Here is a 22,687-nt window from a genome sequence, read left to right as displayed (position 1 = left end):
GAAAATCCTGAATCAACTTTTTGGCCAGCCCAATACTTCATGCCGCGCCCTCTCTTGGATGTTCTTTTTCATGGTGACAGTTGCTGGTTGGGCCTAGCCTATGAGCTCCCCAAACTCATTCTCTGCCGGTACCACCCGAATGCTACATACACGCAGGCCTTTCCTTGAGTGGACGTTAACATACAGAGGTGATTTAGTTTGCTAGAGTTGCTGTAACGAACTACCACAGGTTGGGAGGTTTAAACAGCTGAAGCGGATGTTCTCCCGCTTCCGGATGCTGGCAGTCCGAGATCATGGTGTTGGTAGGGTTGGTTGGTTCGGAGGCTTTGAGCTTCTATTGGTTGTCGGTGACCTTTGGTGTTCGCTGGCTTGTGGAAACATCAGCTGCATCGTTGCCTTCTTCTGCACGTGGCATGCTCTCTGTGCGTGTGTCTGGGTTCAGTGTCCAGCTTAGTATAAGGAGACCAGTCGTATGAGATCAGGACCTGTACTAATGACCTCATTTCAACTTGGTCACCTTTGTAAGAATCCTACCTCCAACTAAGGTCCCATTCTGAGGTTCTGGGGTTAGGACTCCAACATATGTTTGGTGGGGGGACAACAAGGCAACCTGTAACAAGATGGTGACCGTTTGAGCCTAGAAAGGGATCACAGGCAGAGAGGTCACTGAATGCAGGCATGGTGCTGCCGTGGGTTCTGTGGGAGGTGGGATCATCCGGGGATCTCGTCTCCCAGCCTGGCGGAGCCATCCTACACAAGAGGCACCAGGGTCTTGTGAAAATAGGTCAGCAGGATGTGCAGATAATCCGAATTCTGAGAGTCACGGCTCGGCTCCTGCCGTAGAAACGTCTCCCTGGGCCAGCGAAATGCCCCGCGTGGGGAAGGCAGCAGGATGAGGACGCTGCCCGTACATTTGTTGCAGTTTATCCACAGATGTTCGCAGCAGATGTCTTGGTCACTGACTCGACAACGAGGCTGGACAGATGAGCCCGTTTTCTGTGCTCCTTGTGTTTTGGTGTTTTAATTAACCGACGCGCTGGCGTGATGTTTGGGGCAGTGCACAGCATCCACATCTGGTTTTGCTTCCACAAGATGTTTCCGGGGTGATAGTGGTGGCAGCGGCAGTGCGTGGGGACAGCGGGCTCTGATCAGACTGCAGCTCGGAGATGTCAGGTAGTCCTGCCCGTGCCCTGCACATGCGGCGGCGGGAGACATGAAGCCAGAGCCCCTGTTGGCTGCATCTGAGACGTCCCCAGGGATGTCTGGGTTCATGGTGGGCATTTTAAAATGAAGCCTTTCCCCTTCCCGCCTGCCCAGGATCAGCTGTGCTCATCCATTTTATCTGCATAATTTCAAGCATCATTAATAGTACATGGCATGAGGAAAAATGACTGAGCTCTTCCTCCCTCCATGAGTGAAATTGGGTTTAGTAGAAAATTAGTTGACTTAACTGGCAAATGATGAAAGCTTGAGAGGAGAATGTTTAAATAAGGAGGGTGAGGAGGGGAGACTCTTGGCTGTCAAGAACCGGCCCTGGTAGAAATTGATCTCTTGGCCTTTCTGTTTGCTCAATGTTTGTTCAAGGGAAATACTGGGGAGGGTCCCTGGAGAATGACGAAGGCAGGGACCACATCCTGTCCTTTGTACTCAGCCCAGCTTGACCAAGCTGAAGCCAGTAAACCCTCTAAGCTGCCAGTCCCGGCAGGCCTCAGGGTTGTTTTTTGATTTTTGTTTTTTAATATTTACTTATTTGGCTGCACTGGATCTTGGTTGCGGCATGCTAACTTGGTTGTAGCATGTGGGATCTAGTTCCCCGACCAGGAATTGAACCCAGGTACCCTGCATTGGGAGCTCAGAGTCAGCCACTGGACCACCAGGGAAGTCCCTGTCAGTTCAGTTAAGTTGCTCAGTCGTGTCGTGACTCCATGGACTGCAGCATGCCAGGCTTCCCTGTCCATCACCAACTCCCAGAGCTTACTCAAACTCATGTCCATCGAGTCAGTGATGCCATCCAACCACCTCATCTTCTGTCGTCCCCTTCTCCTGCCTTCAGTCTTTCCTAGCATCAGGGTCTTTTCCAAGGAGTCAGTTCTTTGCATCAGGTGGCCAAAGTATTGGAGTTTCAGCTTCAGCCTCAGTCCTTCCAGTGAATATTCAGGACTGATTTGCTTTAGGAAGTCCCTGTGAGCATGTTTAAATGCTGGTGTGAAGGAGCCAGAAAAGGGAGTGGTTGAAGCTCCAGGAGGAAAGATATTATCATGAACCATGGCCCAGAGGGTGGCCCCCAGGAGGAAGGGGAAGAGAGCAGGATGTAGTGGGGCTGCCAATGGGGTTACAGGGATGGGGCCTTCCCATTGATGCTTTTTATTTTATCTTTTAGAACATTCTCTTGTTCCGGATGCTTTGGGTCTTCGTGGCTGCGCGTGGGCTTTCCATAGTTGCAACCAGCGGGGACTGCTCTCTAGTTGCGGAGCCTGGGCTTCTCATTTCAGTGGCTTCTCCTGATGCACAGCGTGGGTTCTAGTATGCGTGGGCTTCCGTAGTTGCAGCGTGTGGGCTCAGTAGCTGCAGGGCGCAGGCTTCAGTAGTTGTGGCTCACTGGCCTAGTTAGTCCGCAGGCTACTGGAATCTTCCCAGACTAGGGATTGAACCCATGTCCCCTGCACAGGCAAGTGGATTCTTACCACTGTGTCACAAGGAACTCCTTATTTTATCTTTGATATAGGAGGAATGAGCATCTTCTGGGAGTGAGGTGGAGGGGGCAGGAGGTGTAAGGAGAGTAAACGAGACTGGAACATCCTGAAGGCTGCCCTGGACTTCTAATGTGTTAACCCTTCCCCAAAGCCCTTGAACCGAATATGGCAGAAATCTGATGACTTGACGAGGCTGGGAAATGTCAGTGCAGATATCCATCATGTCATCGTACTTTTTCTATAACTTTCTGGATGCTTGAAATATTTGATTGTTCAGTTAGAACAGGGGAGGAAGAGCCATGTCCAGCTTCTGCTTGGCACTTAGCAGACCCTGTACACAGTGGTTCTTTCTCCTCCACCTCTTCCTAGAGGAGGCATGAGAGGCAAATGGCTAATTTACAATAAAATACTCCTTCCCCTCTCCCTTCTGTTTGTTTTTGGCCACACCACGTGGCTTGTGGGATCTTAGCTCCCAGACCAGGGATCAAACTGTGCCCCCTGCACTGGAAGTTAGGAGTCCTAACCACTGGATCCCCAGAGAATTCCTGCTTCTCCTTTCTGTTGCCTTCCTTCTCCTTGTCCAAGGAGGCCTTTTAATCTGTGAAGTGGGATCATGTTCAGCACAGCTGGATACCACAGAAGGTGGGAGACCTCTGCTGCTGGGGGCCCAGAGCCTCCCTGGTCCCCAGCCTTCATCCTTCCTGGGGATCCAAGAGAGACGATTCCCTGCTCCTCCCACTCCATGCTGCTCCAAGCCTCAAAGAGTGGGAGTTTGTTTCTTGCTAATCAAGGCCCCTAAGTTTTGACCTCACGGATGTAGTGGCCAAGGTACCTTTTCCAGCTTTGGTCTCGTCCACGCTGGGGCTGGGAGGTTGAAAGGGAAGAGTGATTTAAAAGAAATCACAGGCTCTTAGGAAAGGTTCATGCAACCCAGTGGGTTGGGGAGAACTTGGGGGGAGTCAGAGAAGAAAGGAAGAGGAGGGCTGGCTTCTGCAGGCTTTTGAAGGAAGAGTAAGGAGGTGAGGTTTGTTCTGGGGGAGGGGAGGAACGCATCAGTACACCCTCAAACCTCAGGAGCCGTGGGCTCTCATAAAGGAAAGGGGGTAGCCTGAGCAGGAGAAGGTCTTGTCCCATGGCAGCAGGAGAGGAGGGAGGCAGATGGTGGGATGAACTTCCTGGAGACTGACATGCCCCCCACGGGAGGGATAAAACTCTGCTGCTCCCAGCTCAGGTCGGGGTCAGGGTTGGCCTGGGACTTTTCTATTCCCGGTGAAGCTCGCAGAAGACAGAATGGTACGAATAACCCCTAGTGCTCTTTCTAACCTCCCCAAAATCGTCAAAGGGCTCTGGTAAAGAGACAACTTTTCTTGGAACCAGACTGTTGTTTCCTGGGCTGTTCTGGAATGGACTCAGATCCCCGCATGGTGGCTGGCACCCCAGGGCTGTGTCTTTAGCCCACATCCCCCACAAGGCTTGTTCCAATGTGGCTGAGAGCAGGGTCTCACCTTGTCTTTGTTTCCTCTATGGGTTGTTTCTCCACAAAGGTCTGTGGGCTCCCCAGGTAGCACTGATGGTAAAGAACCTCCCTGCCAAGACAGGAGATGCAGGTTCAATCCCTGGGTCGGGAACATCCCCTGGAGGAGGGCATGGCAACCCACTCCAGTATTCTTGCCTGGAGAATCCTGTGGACAGAGGAGCCTGGTCGGCTACGGTCCATAGAGTTGCAAAGAGTCGGACACGACTGAGGCAACTTAGCCACGCAGCACGCATAGAACAGAAAAAGCACCTAGGATGTGAGAATCCCCAGAAAAACTGAAAATCAACATCCCAATGGCAGGCCCCACCCGAGAGCAAAGAGGCAGCCCCTCTGGGACCAGCCTGGCCATCAGGAGCCAGAATAGACCTTGGTGATCCAAACCTGCACCTGGGCCCAAGAGCCGCCTTCACGGAAAGCCTGGCTTGGCGAGAGGAGCCTGGATTCCTGCTCAGCACTCACGCGCATGGTTACATAAATGGGAAGGAGGCAGGGGACAGCCAGAGGGATGCATTCCTGGCACCGGAGCGCGGGGAGCTGGAGGAATGAGTCTGTGGTTTCAGCCACCTCTCCTGGGAGTGGCAGCTCTATTCTTAGCCCTGAGTTTGCTTACTAGGAAGGAACGCTGGGAAAGAAAGTGTTGGCTTTGGACCATAGGCCCGATGCGGGCCACCCAGTTCCCTTTCAGCGTCCTCCCGCCTGTAGTTCCTTTGGGCTTTGGCTAAAGCATGGCTGGAGTCAGCTCTGATCTGCTTTTCCTTTCCCGCTTCCTCTGAGCCCTGACTCCACTGGGGACCTGGCCATTCTCTTCAGCTGTGATCCCTGACCCTCCGAGGGCACTGTCTTGTCAGCAGACAGAAGCTGTGGGTGGACCCATCATGAGGGCATCATAAGACTGCTTTTGTCGGGCTCAGGAAGGTCAGCCCACGCCGGGCAAGAGAGGAAAACCTGCCAGGAGAATGTAATTCCTTCCTCGTTAGTGATGCTGACCTGCCTTCCGCAGCAGCTCGTTAGATGCCCAGTTGACTTTCTGCATTTGCTTCTTTGTATTCTGTTCTGGGGAAGGGGCGACAGGCGCTTTAACAATGGACCTTGGGAGAGCGACAAGGTCGATGCCGTAGTGCTCGGGGGATGGGCACCGGATGGCATCAGAGGGCTAGTGGACCCTGGAGGAGACAGAGGTCCAGGGTTGCCCAGCCAGGTGCTCCCAGTAATGAGATGGATCCAGGGAAGCTGAAGTTACCCTTTTCTCTTAGCTCTTGAAGGCAAAGATCTTTGAGCACTTTGTAAGGATGCTTTTTAATTAGGTCCTTCCCACACAAAGACAGACAGGGAGAGAGAATAGTCTGTTCCAGAATTTGAGCGCTACCTGGAGAGCTCATTTCCAGCCACAGACCAAGTACAGGGAGACATAAACCCGAAGAATTTTTAGCCTTGGAGGGACCGTGGAGATTTGTCCGTGTATCACAGAATGGGAGTGGAGGTGCACACAGGAGTGCCTCTGTGTCTCTGCAAGGCAACCCAGCAAATTCGTGCTGGAGCTCACGCCCAGGGATCCTCTTCACTGTTAGAACTTGGCACTTTTTTCTTTTTTTGGTACATGGGAAGAAACAACATAAATTCAAAACTTACAGATAAGGGTTAGTGCTATCACTCGTCTCTTTTAAAAATTTATGCATAGAATTCAGCCTTTTGATTCCTAGCTGGGAGTTATTATTTTTTTTCTTCTATTGGGCATGGGTTGTATTTTTCTTCTCTACCTTGTTGCATCCTACCTTTTGATCTTTTTTCTTTTTAAAAATATGTATTTATTTGACTGGGTCTTAGTTTTGACACTTGGACTCTCTGATCTTCGTTGTGGCATGTGGGTTCCAGTCCCCTGACCAGGGACTAAGCCCCGTCCCCTGCATTGGGAGTGTGAAGTCTTAACCGCTGGACCGCCACGGAAGTCCCACCATCTTTTGATCTTTTGGCCAAGAGTGGCTAATACATCCTGCTCCGCCTGTTTGCTGACCCTCTCCGTTGTTGGGGGAGCTTTCCAGGTGGCTCAGTTGGTAAAGAATCTACCTGCAATGCAGGAGACACGAGTTGGATTCCTGGCTCAGGAAGATCCCCTGGAAAAGGAAATGACAACCCGCTCCAGTATTCTTGCCTGGGAAATCCCATGGACAGAGGAGCCTGGCGGGCTATAGTCCATGGGGATGCCAAGAGTTGAAAACAACTAAGTGACTAACACTTCCTTCCATTGTGGGGGGCCCTGTAGAAGATGGGGCAGGTGTGCCTCTGGGAGAGAGAGTGCTGGGCGTGTGTTTGTGGGGCTGTACATGGACATTGTGAGTGTGGATAATCTTGTTTTGGGTTTTTAGAAAACTTTTAGTAAAATACATATAAAGTTTACCCATCTTAACCACGTGCAGTTCAGTGACATTAGATACAGTTGCACAGTTGTACAACCATCACCACCATCCACCTCCAGAGCTCTTTCATCTTCCCAGACTGAAACTGTCCCCACGAAACCCTGACTCCCCATCACCCCTCCCCCCGAGGTCGGCTTTCATGGATGGATTAGTCTGGGTTGGGAACATGGACCAGATGACCGGGTGACCGGTACAAGGACCATGTCCCTAGATCACCCCTCCTCCCCCACCCCCTTCGTCTGCATTGAGACTCCCACTCAGGTGGCCTGGGAACATTTGGAAATTCATTGCAACTGCCGGGTTTGGCAATTCCACGGAAACTTCCCAAGCGCTGGGGGTGGTCGTGAGCAGGTGGACGGGGGCTGCTAGGTGGGTGTGTCTGAAGTCCCTTCATGCTGAGATGCTGCTTGATCCCGTCTCAACAGTGCCGTGGGGGTGGGGAGGCTTCCCGAGCCCCTCCCGATGCAGCTCTGGGTAAGAGTTGGAAGAGAAATGAACTTGACATTGGAATTATGGGACTGTCTGGACAGGGGCCTTTTGGGGAGTCAGTGCATAAGATGGAATTGTACAACTGAGCTTCCCTGAGCACCTTTGGCTGAAGGTTGTCAGGAGAGTGTTGTACAATTCATGTTGCTGCTCCAACCAACCATTTAGCTTAAAATTGCCCATAAAAGTGAACTTAAATTACAAGTAATAGAACCATAGCCCCCTCTCCCCTTGACTGACCCTCTCAGCTCTTCTCTGGACGAGCTCAGATTCCTCCTGACGAGAGTAATGAGGAAACTGCAGACGCACCTCTGGTGCAGTCGCTGTAAATTGAAAATCTTTGTTTTCTGTGGCTGCGGGGATGGTGGGGCTCCTCATTAACTCCCCCCTGCTGTCTCTGGGCTGATTTGTCTCTCCTCCTCTGCTTCCTGCCATGATGTCCTTTGGGGACCCATGGGGCCACTTGTGTCCAGTACAGACCAGGAGGTCTTGATAAACCTCGGAGATGCCCACATGAGCCCTGGGCTCCTCTCGCTCACCCATCCCTTCTCTCCTAACATGCTTTTCTTGATATTTTCAACCTTTAAAACAGTTCTTTCTGGGGGAGGGGGGCGTTCACCGGGTTCGTTGCTTTGTTAATTCATTCATGAACCTGATACTTATTGGGTCAGATCCTGTCCCAGCTCTGTGCTTTCAAAGGTAATCTAGCCCTACACTGGGCGGGGGAGGGGGGGCCCAAGTTGTGAGGAGGTGACTCAGGGCAGTGCAGAGGGATGGTAGAGAGGGCAGTGGGATGCTGGGGCAGGGGTATCAAAGGAGAAGGGCTTCCCACTCTGTCCAGAGGTCCAAGGAAGGCTTCCTGGAGGAGGAAAGTGAAAGTCACTCAGTCCTGTCCGACTCTTTGCAACCCCATGGAGTGGCCAGCCTTTCCCTTCTCCAGGGGATCTTCCCAACCCAGGAATCAAACCAGGGTCTCCTGCACTGCAGGCAGATTCTTTACCAGCTGAGCTACCAGGGAAGCCCTCCTGGAGGAGGAGGCAAGCTTTGCGTCAAGGAGCAGGAGGCGAGAAGGCTGTGAAAAGGCTCAGCTACAACCAAGGGTGACTGACCAGGCTGGCACTGTGGAAAGATCTCTCCGTAAAAGAGTCAGGCAAGGCTAGAGGGAGGCAGAAGAGAAATGAAATGATTTCAAGATTCTAGCTGAAACACAACTGGGGCCTTAGATGAGGGGTGTGTGTGTGTGTCAGGGTGGGAGTCAGGAGTTTCCAGACTTGGCAATTCAGAAGGTGAAACTGATGACTGAGGTCGTAATAATCAGTGGAACTTTCACTCTCCTTGCCTCCCTCGATCTTATCAGGAACCTGGTGAGGTAGGCATTCTTTGGTCTTTTGCTGATGAAAAAAATGAAATTCCTAGAGGCTATGATTCCTCCAAGGTTAGCAACAAAACTGGGACTGGGGCCAATCTCTGCCGGTAGCCTGCGGCTCCAGTTTCAGGATGTCACCGTGGACTGACGACACACCGCTGTGCTGTCTGACGCCCAGTGAGCCTGGGGAGAAAGGAGAGCTCAGCCGGTGGGAGTGTGGGTGCTGGCGCCTACTGCCTGGGTTCCAACCCCAGCTCTCCTCCTCCCTGGCTCTGTGCTCCTGGGTAAACCTGTTTCTTAATCTGTAAAGAGGGGAGCAGGTTAGGAATGGGTCTGATCTCATAGGGTAGTTGTCCAGATGAAAGGGATTGATGAGTTGATGAGTTGATGAGTTGAAAGCATGTAGAATGGTGCCTGTGTTCAGAATGGTAGCCACAAAGGTGAGGGGGATGATGACAGAGGCTCTGGAACATCAGTGTGGCATCATCTTCCCAGGAGAGGACCCTGACCTGTCCATCGGGCCTCCCAGTGGCCCTGGTGTCTGGGGCTGGGGCCAGGGTTGAGACAACCAAAGGGAGCCCCCCGTGACTTTGTGGAACCATTCATGGCTACAGAGGGACATGTTGCCTGGTAACCAGCCAGAAAGGCAGCGTGGGGAAATCATGTGACTGGTGCAGGTAGCAGCAACTAGACCCACCTACAGTTTATATTTTCAGAATCGTCTTAATTTTTCCCAGACCCAGATTCCATGAGGGAGGAGCAGCCACCCCCTTCCTCAGTTCTGCGAAAGGCGTCATCACTGTCTTTCTATTTGAGGTTCTCAATTGAGTGAAGGCAGTGGGGAGGGGGACCAGGGTCTGTTCTCAACCCAGAGCTTCTATAACCCAGGACAACAATGATGCTCCATCTGACTGGAGGAGTTTGGGGGTGTGTGTGTGTGAGAGACAGCCATCCTTGAAAGAAAACAGGATCCCACAGAGTAGAATATAAAACCTGCCTGACACTTAAAAAATACTGCCAGATATTTCATAAAGTCTCCAGGTTATGGGAGCTGCTTCCTGTGATAGCGCCAGACCTCTGAGGTCTACACTTTGTGAGTACTTCAACAAAAAAGCTGAAGAGGCGGGCCCTGCCTTAGAAGTCCTGGCTTTGAGAATCCTGCCTATGGCCGTCTGGTTGGATAGAGGGATCACTGGAGATTGGATGGGTGGGGAGTAGGGGAGCTTGGCCAGTTTTAAGTTTAAAGATAAGGAACTGCTTTGAAAAATAGTTGAGCATTATCTATTAAATTCAACAATTACTCCTGGATAAATACCTGAGAGCTTCAGAATTTTTATTTCTGATTCTATACCCCCCAAAATTCTTGTGCATTTACATCTAGAGGTGTATGTATAAGGATATTTATCTTGACAGTGGGCAACAGGAGCAAAAATCAGGAAACAATCCATCTGCCCTTCCACTGAATGAATAAACTATGGCATAGTCACACACACACAAGAGAAATGGGGAGAAAACGGTTATAAGAGTTTTGCACTCCCCTCTCCCCACTTAGCAGCAAAGGTTCTCACACTTGGGCCACTAGTGTGGGGAGGCTGAGTGAGGCTGGGGTGTACTGGCTGGTGGGGAGCAGTACAGAGACACCCCCCTCTGTCTTGCTACCCTTCTCTGCTGGCACAGGCCAACCCCTGATGCCTTGATCCTCGTCTCTCAAAGCTTCCCTTGACATCATTCCATCATGGCTTGTCATCAGATTGTCATAAGCATCGCTGAAAAGGCTGCGTTAGGGCAGTTTGCTCTGGGGGACGGTGCATCCAGAGCCTCTGTTGGTGTGTTGCTGAGTGTGAGCAGGAGAGTGCAGAGGCGTCCAGGTGCTGCTTTTCCGCCTGCTTGAATTGTCTCAAGGAGCCCAAGATATGACCCAGGGAACAGATGATAATCGTGGCCCCTGTGCCGGGTGGATCCCTGCAGGGACTCACTAGGAGGGAGGTCTCACGGATGCCTTCCAGCGTCTGGACCACGAATCCAAGGGAGGCAGGAATCAGGGGGAGGTGAGAGGTTGCTGGGGGCCCCCCAAAAGGAGGGCTTCCCTGGGGGCCGACACTACTCCCTGCCGGGCTCAGCCTCTCAGTACAGACTTACTGAGTCACTGATCTAAAAACCCCATCATCCTTGTAGGGGGTGTGTAGGCAGGCTTAGCAGGGGCTCCTGGAGGGTGGGCAGGGGTGAGAAGGACAAAGTTCATGCTGGCACTGTGGGGGCCAGGCAGGGGCCGCTAAGCATGACTCCAGGGATGTGAACCTGGGAGAAGAGGGGCCATGTCCTCCAGGCTCCAGTGTGATGACCCAGAGACTCCGAACTGGGTCACCAGAGGCAGCCCTGTCCCAAAGGAAAACGTGCTAGTAAGTGGCCCAGCAGGCAGGTTCCCCCATGGGCCAGGGCTGGGCTTCTCTGTGGCCAGGAGCCAGTCAGCAGAGCAGGATTATATCTTCTTGGACTTGGGGTTGGGGGCCTTTTAGCTCCAAACAAATGCTGAAGCTGTGCTGAGGACCTTTACTGGTGTACATGGTACTTTGTGGATGTCCACACCCTCTCTGGGTGGACACAGCTCTGGGGGGATCAGGTTTGTGCAAATTAACAGAAGGTTCTCTTCCTTCTGGCAGGTAGCCTAGGCCAGGTGCAGGCTTGGCAAGGTAGCCTAGGCCGGATTTCAGTCCCATTTGCCCCTCGTTGGAGGCTCTTGTGCAGTGAGAAACCTATGCAACTGTACATGGAGGCCCAGCTGGCTTCCTCTTCAAGAGTCTGCCAGGATTCATGCACTGACCTCACTTTCCTATACAGTGTCCCCGCCTCCCCATTTTATTCTGGGCTGTAGGAACCAAGGCGAGGTCCAGATCCCCCAAACACAAGGCTGGATGAGAAAGTGGGTCTGTGGGTCCTTCTTAGGGCTCAGACTCTGAAGGGTTCTTCTCTCAGTAACTTAGGGGTGCCGCCAGGCCGGGGGAACTGCCCGCTCACCATGCCCCTGCCGTTCGACCTCATCTACACCGACTACCACGGCCTGCAGCAGATGAAGCAGCACATGGGACTCTCCTTCAGGAAGTACCGGTGAGAGGGCAGCGGGAGGGTGGCGCCTGCCCACTGGTCCCCAAGGCGGGGGTTGCACTGCCCGGGTTCCAGGGTGGAGCAAAGGCTCACCTCCCACCCACCCCCTACACCCGCCACCTTCCTTCCCAGACAACTCTGCCTCCTAGCTTCGGCTGACTCGGATGACAATTAATAAACCACAGCCAGGCGCTCCAGGGCCTCTCTGCTGCTGGGTAGGCTAGGGGTGCGGAGGGGATGAGGTCAGAGCTGACCCCGTTGGAGAGGGCAGAGGAACAGCAGGGAGTGGTGGGGGAACATGGCACAGGGCCGGGCATGAGCCCTGTGTGTGAGGACCCAGCAGCCCCCTCCCCATCCCCGCCTCCGTCCGGTCCCTTCTTGGGTGGGAGGAAGGCCAATGCCATCGCTCCATCTCTCTGCAGCCAGGAGGATATGGGGTTTAATTTAGCACAGAGAGCCCTGCTATTTATTACGTGTGCTCCAATCTCATTGACTATCCCACATGATTTTATTAGGAAAAAAAGTGACAGGCAGCGTTATTGCTTTTATTATTAATGCATGTTCTCCGTGCACTGGGGGCCTTCTCCTCCCAACCCCGCCCCTTCTCTGGGGTGGGGAGGAGTGCTGACCTCAGCAGTCCGGACACTTCTGGGTCGCCTGGAAGGACTCTGGGTAGGGGAGTGCCTTGGAGGGGCGTCTGAGACTCAGCAGTTTTCTTTAGGTGCCCATTCCCGGGGTGGCCGAGATGCAGGGAGAGGTTCTGGGCTCTGGCCTCAGGGTGGGACAGAGCCCCCACCAGCTGGAAGGCCCACCAGCAGTGGCCGTTCTTGAAGAGGAGACTTTGAGGCACGCGGTAGCTGGTTCCCTGGGGCCCTTCTCTTCGGCATCTCAGTCCAGAGAGGCCAGGCACTTCCTGGGAGCGGCAGGCTCCTGGGCAGGGGGGCTGTGGACTCCCTGCTCACGGAAGTGCAATTGTGCAGGTGAATCCTGGGCAATGGGGAGGGGCCGCATTCCAGGAAGGGCCTCCCTTTCTAGGCTCCCTTGGGGCCACTGTAAAATTAATAGTTTCTGAGTTAGTGGTCCATGGTTCATGTAAGACTCTGAGATGGTTTGGCGGTTGTTATCCCCCTTTGATCGATGGGAAAGCTGACCCAGAGAGGTTAAGGCACGTGCCTGTGGTCACGCAGCCAGCTAGTGTCTGAGCCCAAGCCCTGACCACACATCACACTACCATGACCAGCCACCTTAGGGTTCCAGAGCCCACGGCTGGGGCCACCCCAGCCCAGGGAGACACCGGGAGATTGGTGACCTGGGTTCCTGGGGTGCGGGGTGGGGGCAGGTGCCGCATCCGGGTCATCGACACCTTTGGGACCGAACCTGCGTACAACCACGAAGAATATGCCACGCTGCATGGCTACCGGACCAACTGGGGCTACTGGAACCTCAACCCCAAGCAGTTCATGACCATGTTCCGTGAGTGTCTAGCCGCCCCATGGAGTGGAGCGGGATGGGTGGGGCCTCTCCCAGGGGTGGGGAGGAGGCAGGCCCGTTCTGTCCTCTCCTTTCTTCCTTTTGGGGTCTGTGTGAGGATAGAGATGCATCCAACCATCAGCCTTGGCTAAGCCTCGATCCCCTCTCAGCAAAGGTGTGAACCACAAAGGAAGCCTCTGGTGGTGTGTGTCGGGGGCAGCCTGGGTGGGGGTGGGGCGGCATGGTGGTCTTTTCAACACGTGGAGGATGCAGCCTTTGTCCTCCTGGAGCACGGTCGCTCTCAGAGAGCAGCTGAGCACAGGGTTTCCAGACCAAACAAGATTCTGTGGCCTTCCAGAGACGTTCCAAAGTGATGGAGACCTAATGAGTGGTGAGGGGCAGCGCAGCGAGGCTTTCTAAGCAGAGGAAGCAGATGTAGTGAAGATGGACATGGAAAGAACGGAAGGTTCTGGAAATGCAAGTGTTCCAGGAGGCTCCAAAACTGAGGATAATGAGAAGTCAGGCTGTGGGTAGGGGCTGGAGCCGCTTCAGGCAAGGGAGGCCATTTGAGCTGAGCTTTCGAGATTTTTTAATGAGACTTTAAAATGTGTACGCACTGACCTCCCCTCTTCCATGCAGCCTGCTGAAAATAATTTAACCTTTTCTTGACAACTCAGGGTCAACGCTCTATCTCTCTGGCGTGAAGCCTGCCCTGTGGGGCTGGCAGAGGCGTGCAGAGCCGTGTCCCCTGCCAAGTGGCCCCTTGTCCTGTCGCTGTGTGATGTGGCACTTTTTCTCCTAGTTGGGAGGCTGTCAGCTGTCACTTTTAATCATTGTTAGGCTATCTGCCTCCCACGGCATCTTGCATGTCTAATTGGCGGCTCTTTGAAGGCTGTGGGTCAGAAAGCCAGACAAGCATCCTCATCAGGCTTGTCTCTAAGTTAAGAGTGACTTTGGTTCCAAGCAGGGTCCCGAGGAATTTGCTTATAAGTAAAGTAGCTGATCTTTACTCAGCCCGTCAAGTGACTGCATCCCTTCTGGGTGTTTAGTGACTTCTTTTATGTTACTCTTTAGGTTCTAGGCTGCATTAGAGGTAGATAAGATTTTTGAATAATACACAAGCTTGATTTGGAGAAGGAAATGGCAACCCACTCCATCCAGTATTCTTGCCTGGGAAAGCCCATGATTAAAGGAGTCTGGCAGGCTGCAGTCTATGAGGTCACAAGAGGCGGTCATGACTGAGCGACCAGACCACCCCCAATGGTTTGATTGGGAAGGTGGGAAGTTTCCTTGGAACCCAGATGAGGAAACTGAGGCCCAGAGAGGTGGAATGTCCTGTCTGAAGTTACATGTTTTTGTGGGTGCCAGACTCCCTCCCAGGGCCCATCGCAGGGTTATATGAGGCTTCTCCATAAGAAGAGTGACTGTCCTAACAGGTCATCAGGTGGCAATGTGCTCCCAGCCGAGAGATTGGAATGGGCTGGGTGGGTAGTGGTGGTGATGCTCTGGACTATAGCAATAGCCTGTGTGACAGCAGAGAAGAAAAACACAGGATCTGGAGCAGAGCGGTGGGTCTTTAGCAAAGATTCCTAAGTTTGTGCTGGATATGGTAATTTGAGAGTCACTATAGGTTCCTGCGCTAGGGAATGTCATGAAGACTTTTTGTTGTTGTTGTTGTCATGCCATGTAGCTTGTGCTTTGCTTGCGGGATCTTAGTTCCCCAACCAGGGCAAACTCCTACTCATCCTCCAAAACCCCATGTAAAATGTCTCTTCTTTTTACCAGCACTTTCACTAATCACCTTATCTATTCCAGGCAGAATGTGTTTATAACTCTTAAACCTAATTCTGTTAAAGCATATATTGAAATATGAGTTGTTTGCTTATCCATTTATTTTCACTGATAGATTAGGAAACACTCAAAAAGGAGCCACTAACTGATTTAGCTCTATTTCCCTGGAGCCTATCGAGGTCTTCAGAAAATGTTAATTGATTGAATAAATTAAAGAAAGAGAACAAAACACAAACTTGCCTGTCTTAATGATATCCTAAGTCCAGGAAGGAATTCATGAGCAGACCTCTTTCCACATCTAGCTGATTGATTTACCCAAACAGCAACTGGGAGGCTGGCTGCCTCTCCCCCCCTTGCCCCGCCCCCAGGAGCTCTTTTTCATGGTCCCTGTTATTTTAATTGGTTGCAATACTTCCCTGTCCCATGTCTACTAGTTTAGCTAATTTTTCTAAACCTGTCACTTCTCGTGGAGTTGGCAGAATGAGATTTTCTTGAAAATGGGAGAAAATGGCCAGCAGGAGAGAGGCCTGGTTGCAGCCCCAGCTGGAGCCAGAGAGTAGGTACAGAGGCAGGGGTGGGGCTAGGTAGGGAAACTGAGTCAGGGAGAAGAGTCTGTCTGCCCTCCTGGGGCTTCTCCCCCGCCTGGGCAGAGCCTCCTGAGACAGGAGAGCTTCCTGAGCTCTGAGCATCACAGAAACAACTCCTGGCCTCCAGCCCCTTCCTATCCCTCCTCCCCCCACAGCCAGCCCCAAGCCTCTGAAACCCTAGTGTGTGCTTAGCCGCTCAGTCGTACCTGACTCTTTGCGACCCCATGGACAACGGAGACTGGCAGGCTACAGTCCATGGGGATTCTCCAGCCAAGAATACTGGAGAGAGCTGCCATACCATCCCCCAGGGGATCTTCCCCAACCCAGGGATTGAACCCAGGTCTCCCGCATTGTAGGTGGATTCTTTACCATCTGAGCCACCAGGGAAGCCCAAGAATATTGGAGTGGGTAGCCTATCCTTTCTCCAGGGGATCTTCCCGACCCAGGGATCAAACCAGGGTCTCCTGCATTGCAAGTGGATTCTTTACCAGCTGAGCCACCAGGGAAGGCCAGAGGGGAGATAATTTTTTTTGCAGCCAGCAAAGACTTGTCCTTACAATGGTCAGATTTTCACATTCTAGAGTCCATGAGCTTTCTGGATAGAAAACCACCGCCTCTTCTAAGATGCACCAGATATTAAGAATTTTGTGGGTATTGAGGGGGTTGGGTAGACATACTATGTCAAATCTACACATTTGATTAAAGTATACATCCCAGGACTCCCCTGGGAGTCCAGCGGTTAAGACTCCGTGCTTCCACCGCAAGGTGCGCGGCTTCGATCCCTGGTGGAGGAACCAAGATCACACAGGCCGGGTGGCACGGCCAAAAGGGAAAAAAAAAAGTATATCTCAGTTACAGAAATGCTAAGATGTGAAAAACGTGCATCTAAAATGAAGAAAGGGGGTGTTTGGCCTCAGGGTTGTTCTGGGAAATCAAGGCCATATGGCTGCTGCCAACCTATTTCCCACATGCAACCTCTCCCACAGGGAAGGTAGAGTAGATGTAATTGGGTACCATAGGCATTCTGCTCGAGGTCCTTTGCATGGAAAGGAGAGACCATGGTCCTTGCAGATGGATGGCACCTGTGCCCACTCCTTTAGCCAGCCGCAGCTGCTAAGTCGCTTCAGTCATGTCCGACTCTGTGCGACCCCATAGACAGTAGCCCACCAGGCTCCCCCATCCCTGGGACTGGAGGCAAGAGTACTGGAGTGGGGTGCCATAGCCTTCTCCAGCCGGCCGCGGCAGACAGAGCTAATCAGTGATATGCCTGGAGCCTGGCCGAGGAACTGGAGACGCAGCTGAAGGGCACATCCTGACCCTGGTGCTCTGGGTTCTGGGAAGCGAGTCAGGGTGCGAATCTGCATTTTGCCGGAGACCTAAGCACGCCAGACAGGCCCTCAAAGGGAGGGCACTCAGACCCCAGAGAAGGCTCTTGGGAGGAGAGGAGTGCGAGTGGGGCCCTGGAGCGGAATACTCTCATCATGGAAAAGGGCGGTGGGCGCGTAAGCGAAGCGCAGGGGCAGAAGCTTGCAGGTGTGAACGCGAAGATGGGTCCGCGCATGCGTGAACCAGCCGGGCCAGGTGCTCCCAAGGGCCGGGGACACAGACAGCTCCGGCCCTCTTAGATTCTGACAGTAACACACGAACAAATCAGTATGCACTGTCGTGTCTGATCAGTGAGTTCTGGGGCAAAAGATAAGGCAGGGAAAGGAGACGGAGAGGGGCTGGGGTCAGGAAAGACCTCTTAGCAGGGCCCTGTGAGCACAGACCTGCATGGAGAGAGAGTGGGGAGGCGGTGAGAGATGCCGCGGAAGGGGGCCGGGGCCTTGATGGATGGATGCTCTCCCCACCGCCCAACCCAAACCGCACCCCTTACCTCCTGCCCCCTTCCACTTCCCTGCCAAACGGGTGTCCCCTCTAATGGGGCCAGTCCCGGGTAGACCAGAGCATGCCCCTTCCTGACCTCGTGATCTGGCTGCAGCTCACACCCCGGACAACTCCTTCATGGGCTTCGTGTCCGAGGAGCTCAATGAGACAGAAAAGCAGCTCATCAAAGATGGCAAGGCCAGCAACATGGCGGTGGTGTACGGCAAGGAGGCGAGTATCTGGAAGGTGAGACCCGCCGGCCCCCAGATCCCATCATCAACCCTCAGCCCCCAGGAACTTCCCACCCCCCAGCCCTGGACAGTGGAAACGGCCCCCACTAGTGGTCAAAAAAGAACTGCCGTTGGAAACACCGGCCTGGGACTCCTGCCTCACTCCCCTTCCTGCCCCCACTCTTTGCAACAAATTCAAACGTCTTCATCCCCCACCCTCGCTCGGGTAGATACACAAACACTCTAACCCACCAAAGGGGTTTAGGCTACATGTGGGGATTCTGGGGGGTGGGAGGCAGGGGAGAAATAAGAGAGGACCAGGGATTGGAACTCCAGCTTCAAGACAAAGCCCCTCCGAGAAGCACCGTCTGTGTGGGACATTACCGCTCACCTGGCCGCTGACCTGTTCTCTCTCTTTTCTCTCTGCCCCCCTGGCAACGAAGCAGCTCCAGGTATGGTGACTGCTGCATGTTCCTTCCACCTCCTGCCGCTCCCTGCTCTCCACAGGGTCTCCCCTGCGGATGCTCTCAAGTTGGGCTTTCTGGGCTTGGTAGCACCTGTGGATCGACCAGACCAAGGGAGGAGGGTGATGGGGACATCGGGGGTCTCAGGTGGGCTCTTTCTGGGGCCTGGAGGTCAGGGTCCAGCTCGGTGTGGAACAGAGCAGCTCCTAGGAGGGACAGTTGACCTAAGACAGGTGACATGAGGTTAAAGGTTAATAATAAAGATGCCCATCGTGGGGACCATCGGGCAGCCCCCATACCCTGTGTCAAGCTGTCACATGACCATCTTGGTTAAAGATTCTCACGCTGTATGGATTAGGTCCAGCTGTCAAAGAAAAGCCCTGACTAACCTTGACTGAGACAAGAGGGAAGTGTGTCCTCCTTCCTGTTGACAAGCCCTAGAGCTGTCAGTGTTGGGTTGACCCCTGGGGCTCTTCTCCCCTGGTTGACTCGCTGCGTTTAGTTCCCATCTGCAGTCTTGCTTCGTGGTTTAAGGTGACCACGGAGTGCAGTTATTACATCTGCCCTTCAGCGGGTGGTGCGGGGTCGGGGGCTTTGGAGGAGGAGGAGGAGGAAGGCCAGGTTTGGCATATCTCCTGAAGGTTACACACAGCTCTGCACCATATGGCCCCGTGGCTAGGTCTCAGTCCCGTGGTCACAGCCAGAGTTAGGGGACATTGGAAGTAGGTGTGTTCTAGCCATGTGTGCCCAGCTTAGCCCTGGAGTTCTGTGACTGAGTAAGGGGGAGAATTAAGGGACATCTCATGATCTATGCCAAGACAACCCTCTAAGGTTGCAGCCATGGTTAATACTCATCCAGCCAGAGCTTACTGTTGCCAGGTACTCACATATATTTTCTCATCTGACCATCAACTGTGAGGTTAGAGTGACCAACTAGTTAAGTGGGCAGGGCTGGGATTAGAACCCACATCTAACTCTAGGGCCAGGACTCTTAATATCCTCCTTGGTTATGACACCTTGGATGGTGGCAGAGAGAAGCTCTGGAGGCTGGACTAAGGCTCTAAGCCCTGGCTGAGACATCAGTGCCCACCATGGAGTGTGGGGACAGAACCAAGGGGCCATTTTCATATGATGCCAGACAAGCTGGCAGCCAGGATGCCTGGGGCGCTGGGTAAGGGAGTGAGCACAGACAGTGTCTGCTTGTGCCAGAGAACACTGTTCAGAGACTGCCCCAAGAGAATGAGAGGTCATGAGCTCTGGGAAGAGAACTGTTTTATCTTGGGCTCAGGAGCTTCTGGGATAGCCAGGAGCAATGCTGTACAGCAAGAGACCTCAAAGAAGCTGCTTCCAAAAAAAGATATCTTTGCTCTGGTCTTTGTGACCAAAGGCAGGCAGAGGCGGCAGGGTGAAGAAAGGAATGGCAGCAGCATCCTGGGACAGATGCCATCCGGAGTTCAGGGGACCAGGTGGCAGAGAGGCAGAGAAGGAAGGAGAAGGCGCGGTTGTCACATTCTTAGGGGAGTGGCAGCCAGGATCAGGGCGAGGGTCTGATGACTTTTGTGTCAAGGAGGTTTGTCTTATCCTGGGTCCCCAGAGCGGGAGGCTAAGGCTTAGATATTGCTATTTTATGAGAGTCTGTCCCAGGGACCGAGAATGAGAGGATGGGAAAAAGACTGCTTATCCAGGTGCAGCCTTGCTGCTGGAGGAATCATTCTGGACATTCAGAAGTGCCACGTGGGGGACTTAAGCTCGGCTTTTCAAACTGCAACTTGGCTTTGTTGTTTTGTTTTGTTTTTCCTCCTTAGGTTCACTGAGGTATAATTGACAAAGAGAAATTGTATGTATTTAAGGTGTACAACATGATGGCTTGGTATACATATACAATTGTGAAAGGAGTACCACCATCAAGCTACTTTACACATCCATCACCTTGAATTACTTTGTGTCTGCGTGGTGAGAACATTTAAGGTTGACTCTCTGGGAAAATTTCAAGTGTACAGTACAGGCTGAGTAACTCTAGTCACCATGCTGGCTGTTAAATCCCTGGATTTATTCATCTTGTAACTGAAAGTTTGTCGCTTTGACGCCCATGGTCCCGTTTCCCCCACCCCCAGCCCCTGACACTCACCATTCTACTGTCTCTATGAGACTGACTCTTTTCAATTCAAGAGAGTAGTGAGATCGGACAGTTTTTCTTTTTCTTAGTCTTAATTAGCCTTTCTAAATGAAGTAGAATAGCATAGAAACAATAGAATAAAAGGATATCGGAGGACTTTATATGTATTAAGGGTAACTATTGTTTTGTAAAACTTTACATTTACACACGTAAATACGTATGTATATGATTGGGTGAAAAAAAGTTGGTGAACAGTGCCTGTGACATGAACCCCTTTGTGCATGTGTGTATGTGGTTTTAAGAAAATGTACATCCGCTTATCATGCATAAAAGATCTGAGGAAGGCATAGGAGAAACTATTAACAACAGCTGCTCTGGTAACGGGGTCAGAAAGTTGAATAGGGGCCTTGGAGACATTTTCTTCACACGTGACATCCTTGGATTTGATATTTTTCTGGGGACACGAGTCCATTTATAATAAGTAATCCTTTTTACATTTGGTGTGATGACTGATATTTGACCCTGAATCTACTATTTTATTAGTTGGTTTCTTTTTTCTTTTCTGTTAAAAAAAAATTTATGTATGTATTTATTTATTTTTGGCTGTGTCTTTGTTCCTTCGCAAGGGCTTTCTCTAGTTGCAGGAGGCAGGCGTGGTTGCCCTGGGGCATGTGGAATTTTCCCAGACCCGGGATCGAACCCGTGTCCCCTGCTCTGGCAGGCATATTCTTAACCACTGAACCACCAGGGAAGTCCTCTTTTTCTTTTTCTCAGCCGTTCCATGTTTTTCCCCCTCAGTTCTTCTCTTCTTTTACATTGATACACTTTTTAAAATCCACCTTCCTTTAGCTAATTATGTTCTCATATTCTTTTGGTTCTGATTTCCTTAATATTTTTGTATTCTTTATGCTACTGTAAAGGTTATAACATACATCCTTGACTTATCAAAGCCTAATATAAGTCAATACTTTAAAGCTTTTATGGGGTTGTAAAAGAATCTTTAAATGTTTTATTTCTATTCTCCCCAGCTGATATGCTGTTATGGTATTTTAATACTGTCCAAATATTTTATACCACACAATATATTAGTATTACTGTTGTTTTATAAAGTCAGTGTTTATTTACATTTACTCACATCTGTCCTTTTTATTGATTTGTGTTCCTTCCTACATCACTGAGATTCCGTTTAGGATCATTGTCCTTCTCGAGAAGGAAACACCCTAGTCTGGGTTTGCTCTGTTTTTGATTTTTCTAAAAATGTCTTAGTGGTTATGTTCATCATGTACAAATTCTAGCTTGTCCTCTGCCCTCCATCATTTCTGCTGACAAGTCAGTGTGGGTCTTATTGTTCCTTTAAAGGTAATTTGTATGTGTGTGTTTTCCTTTGCCTGCTTTTGAGGCTTCTATTTATTTGGTTTTCAGTAGTTTCACTAAAATAAGCCTCAGTGGTTTTCATTGTTGTTTGTTTTGTTTTTTTTTATCCTACATGGAGTTTGTAGGTCTTCTTGGCTCTGTAGTTTGAACTTTCACTAATTTTAGAAAATTCTCAGCTACCATTTCTTTAAATATTGCTTCTGCCCCAACATCTCTCCTTTTTAAAAAAATTTGGCCAAGCTGCACAGCTTGTGGGATGTTAGTTCCCCGACCAAGGATTGAACCCCACTCCCTGCATTAGAAGTCAGAGTCTTAACCGCTGGACAACCAGGGAAGTCCCTGTGATCCATTTTGAATTAACTTTTATATATGATATGAAGTATGGATTGAAGTACTTTTTCCCCTTTCCTTTAAAAAATTTTTTTTTAATTTGTATTTTCTTCCCCTTTCCTTTCCTTTTTTTTTTTTTGCATATGGTTATCAAGTGATCCGTGACCATTTGTTGAAAAGACAGTCCCTTCCTCCACTGAAATGTCTTTGCATCTTTGTCAGAAATCAATTGACCCCATGTGTGTGGGTCTATTTTTGGACTCTCTCTTCTGTTCTATTGATCTATCTGTCTAACTAGATGCCAGCATCACAGTCTTGATTACTGTAGCTTTGTAATAAGTCTCGAGATAAATCTGCTCACTTTCTTTGTCTTTTTCAAAGTTATTTTGTCTGTTCTAGGTCCTTGCATTTCCAACATTTCCAAATGAGTTTTAGAATTAGTTTGTCAATTTCTATAAAAATGCCTGCTGGGATTTTGATTGCGATTTCATTGGTTCCTTTTTTTTTTTTTTCTTTTTGAGTTAGGGGTGCTTCTAGAAAGTGAATATGAAAAATCATATAAATAATTTGAGGTCAAGAATAATGTTCTCTTCCTCCAGAGAGGATTTTCTTTTATTGTTGGCTTAGAACAGAGCCCCTTGCAATCCCAGATTGCCTTTTAAAAAAAAAATTTTTTTTGCCATGCTTTGGTTTTTCCTGTAGTCATGTATGGATGTGAGAGTTGGACTGTGAAGAAGGCTGAGCGCCGAAGAATTGATGCTTTTGAACTGTGGTGTTGGAGAAGACTCTTGAGAGTCCCTTGGACTGCAAGGAGACCCAACCAGTCCATTCTGAAGATCAACCCTGGGATTTCTTTGGAAG

General features: G+C 51.0%; 1 protein-coding gene across 1 annotated transcript in view; it reads left to right on the top strand.

Moving 5' to 3' along the window:
- Positions 1–22,687, top strand: part of MGAT5B (alpha-1,6-mannosylglycoprotein 6-beta-N-acetylglucosaminyltransferase B) — a 67,835-nt gene that overhangs the window by 32,988 nt on the left and 12,160 nt on the right. Inside the window, exons 9-11 of the mRNA XM_069543892.1 lie at positions 11,470–11,601; positions 12,938–13,071; positions 17,428–17,558. Of these exons, the coding sequence (XP_069399993.1) occupies positions 11,470–11,601; positions 12,938–13,071; positions 17,428–17,558 (397 nt within the window). The remainder of the gene's footprint in view (positions 1–11,469; positions 11,602–12,937; positions 13,072–17,427; positions 17,559–22,687) is intronic.

Source organism: Ovis canadensis, chromosome 11, assembly GCF_042477335.2.
Source record: "Ovis canadensis isolate MfBH-ARS-UI-01 breed Bighorn chromosome 11, ARS-UI_OviCan_v2, whole genome shotgun sequence".
In the NCBI taxonomy this organism is placed as follows: Eukaryota; Metazoa; Chordata; class Mammalia; order Artiodactyla; family Bovidae; genus Ovis; species Ovis canadensis.
The sequence above is the reverse complement of the archived record's forward strand: the minus strand, read 5'-3'. Positions and strand labels throughout refer to the sequence as shown.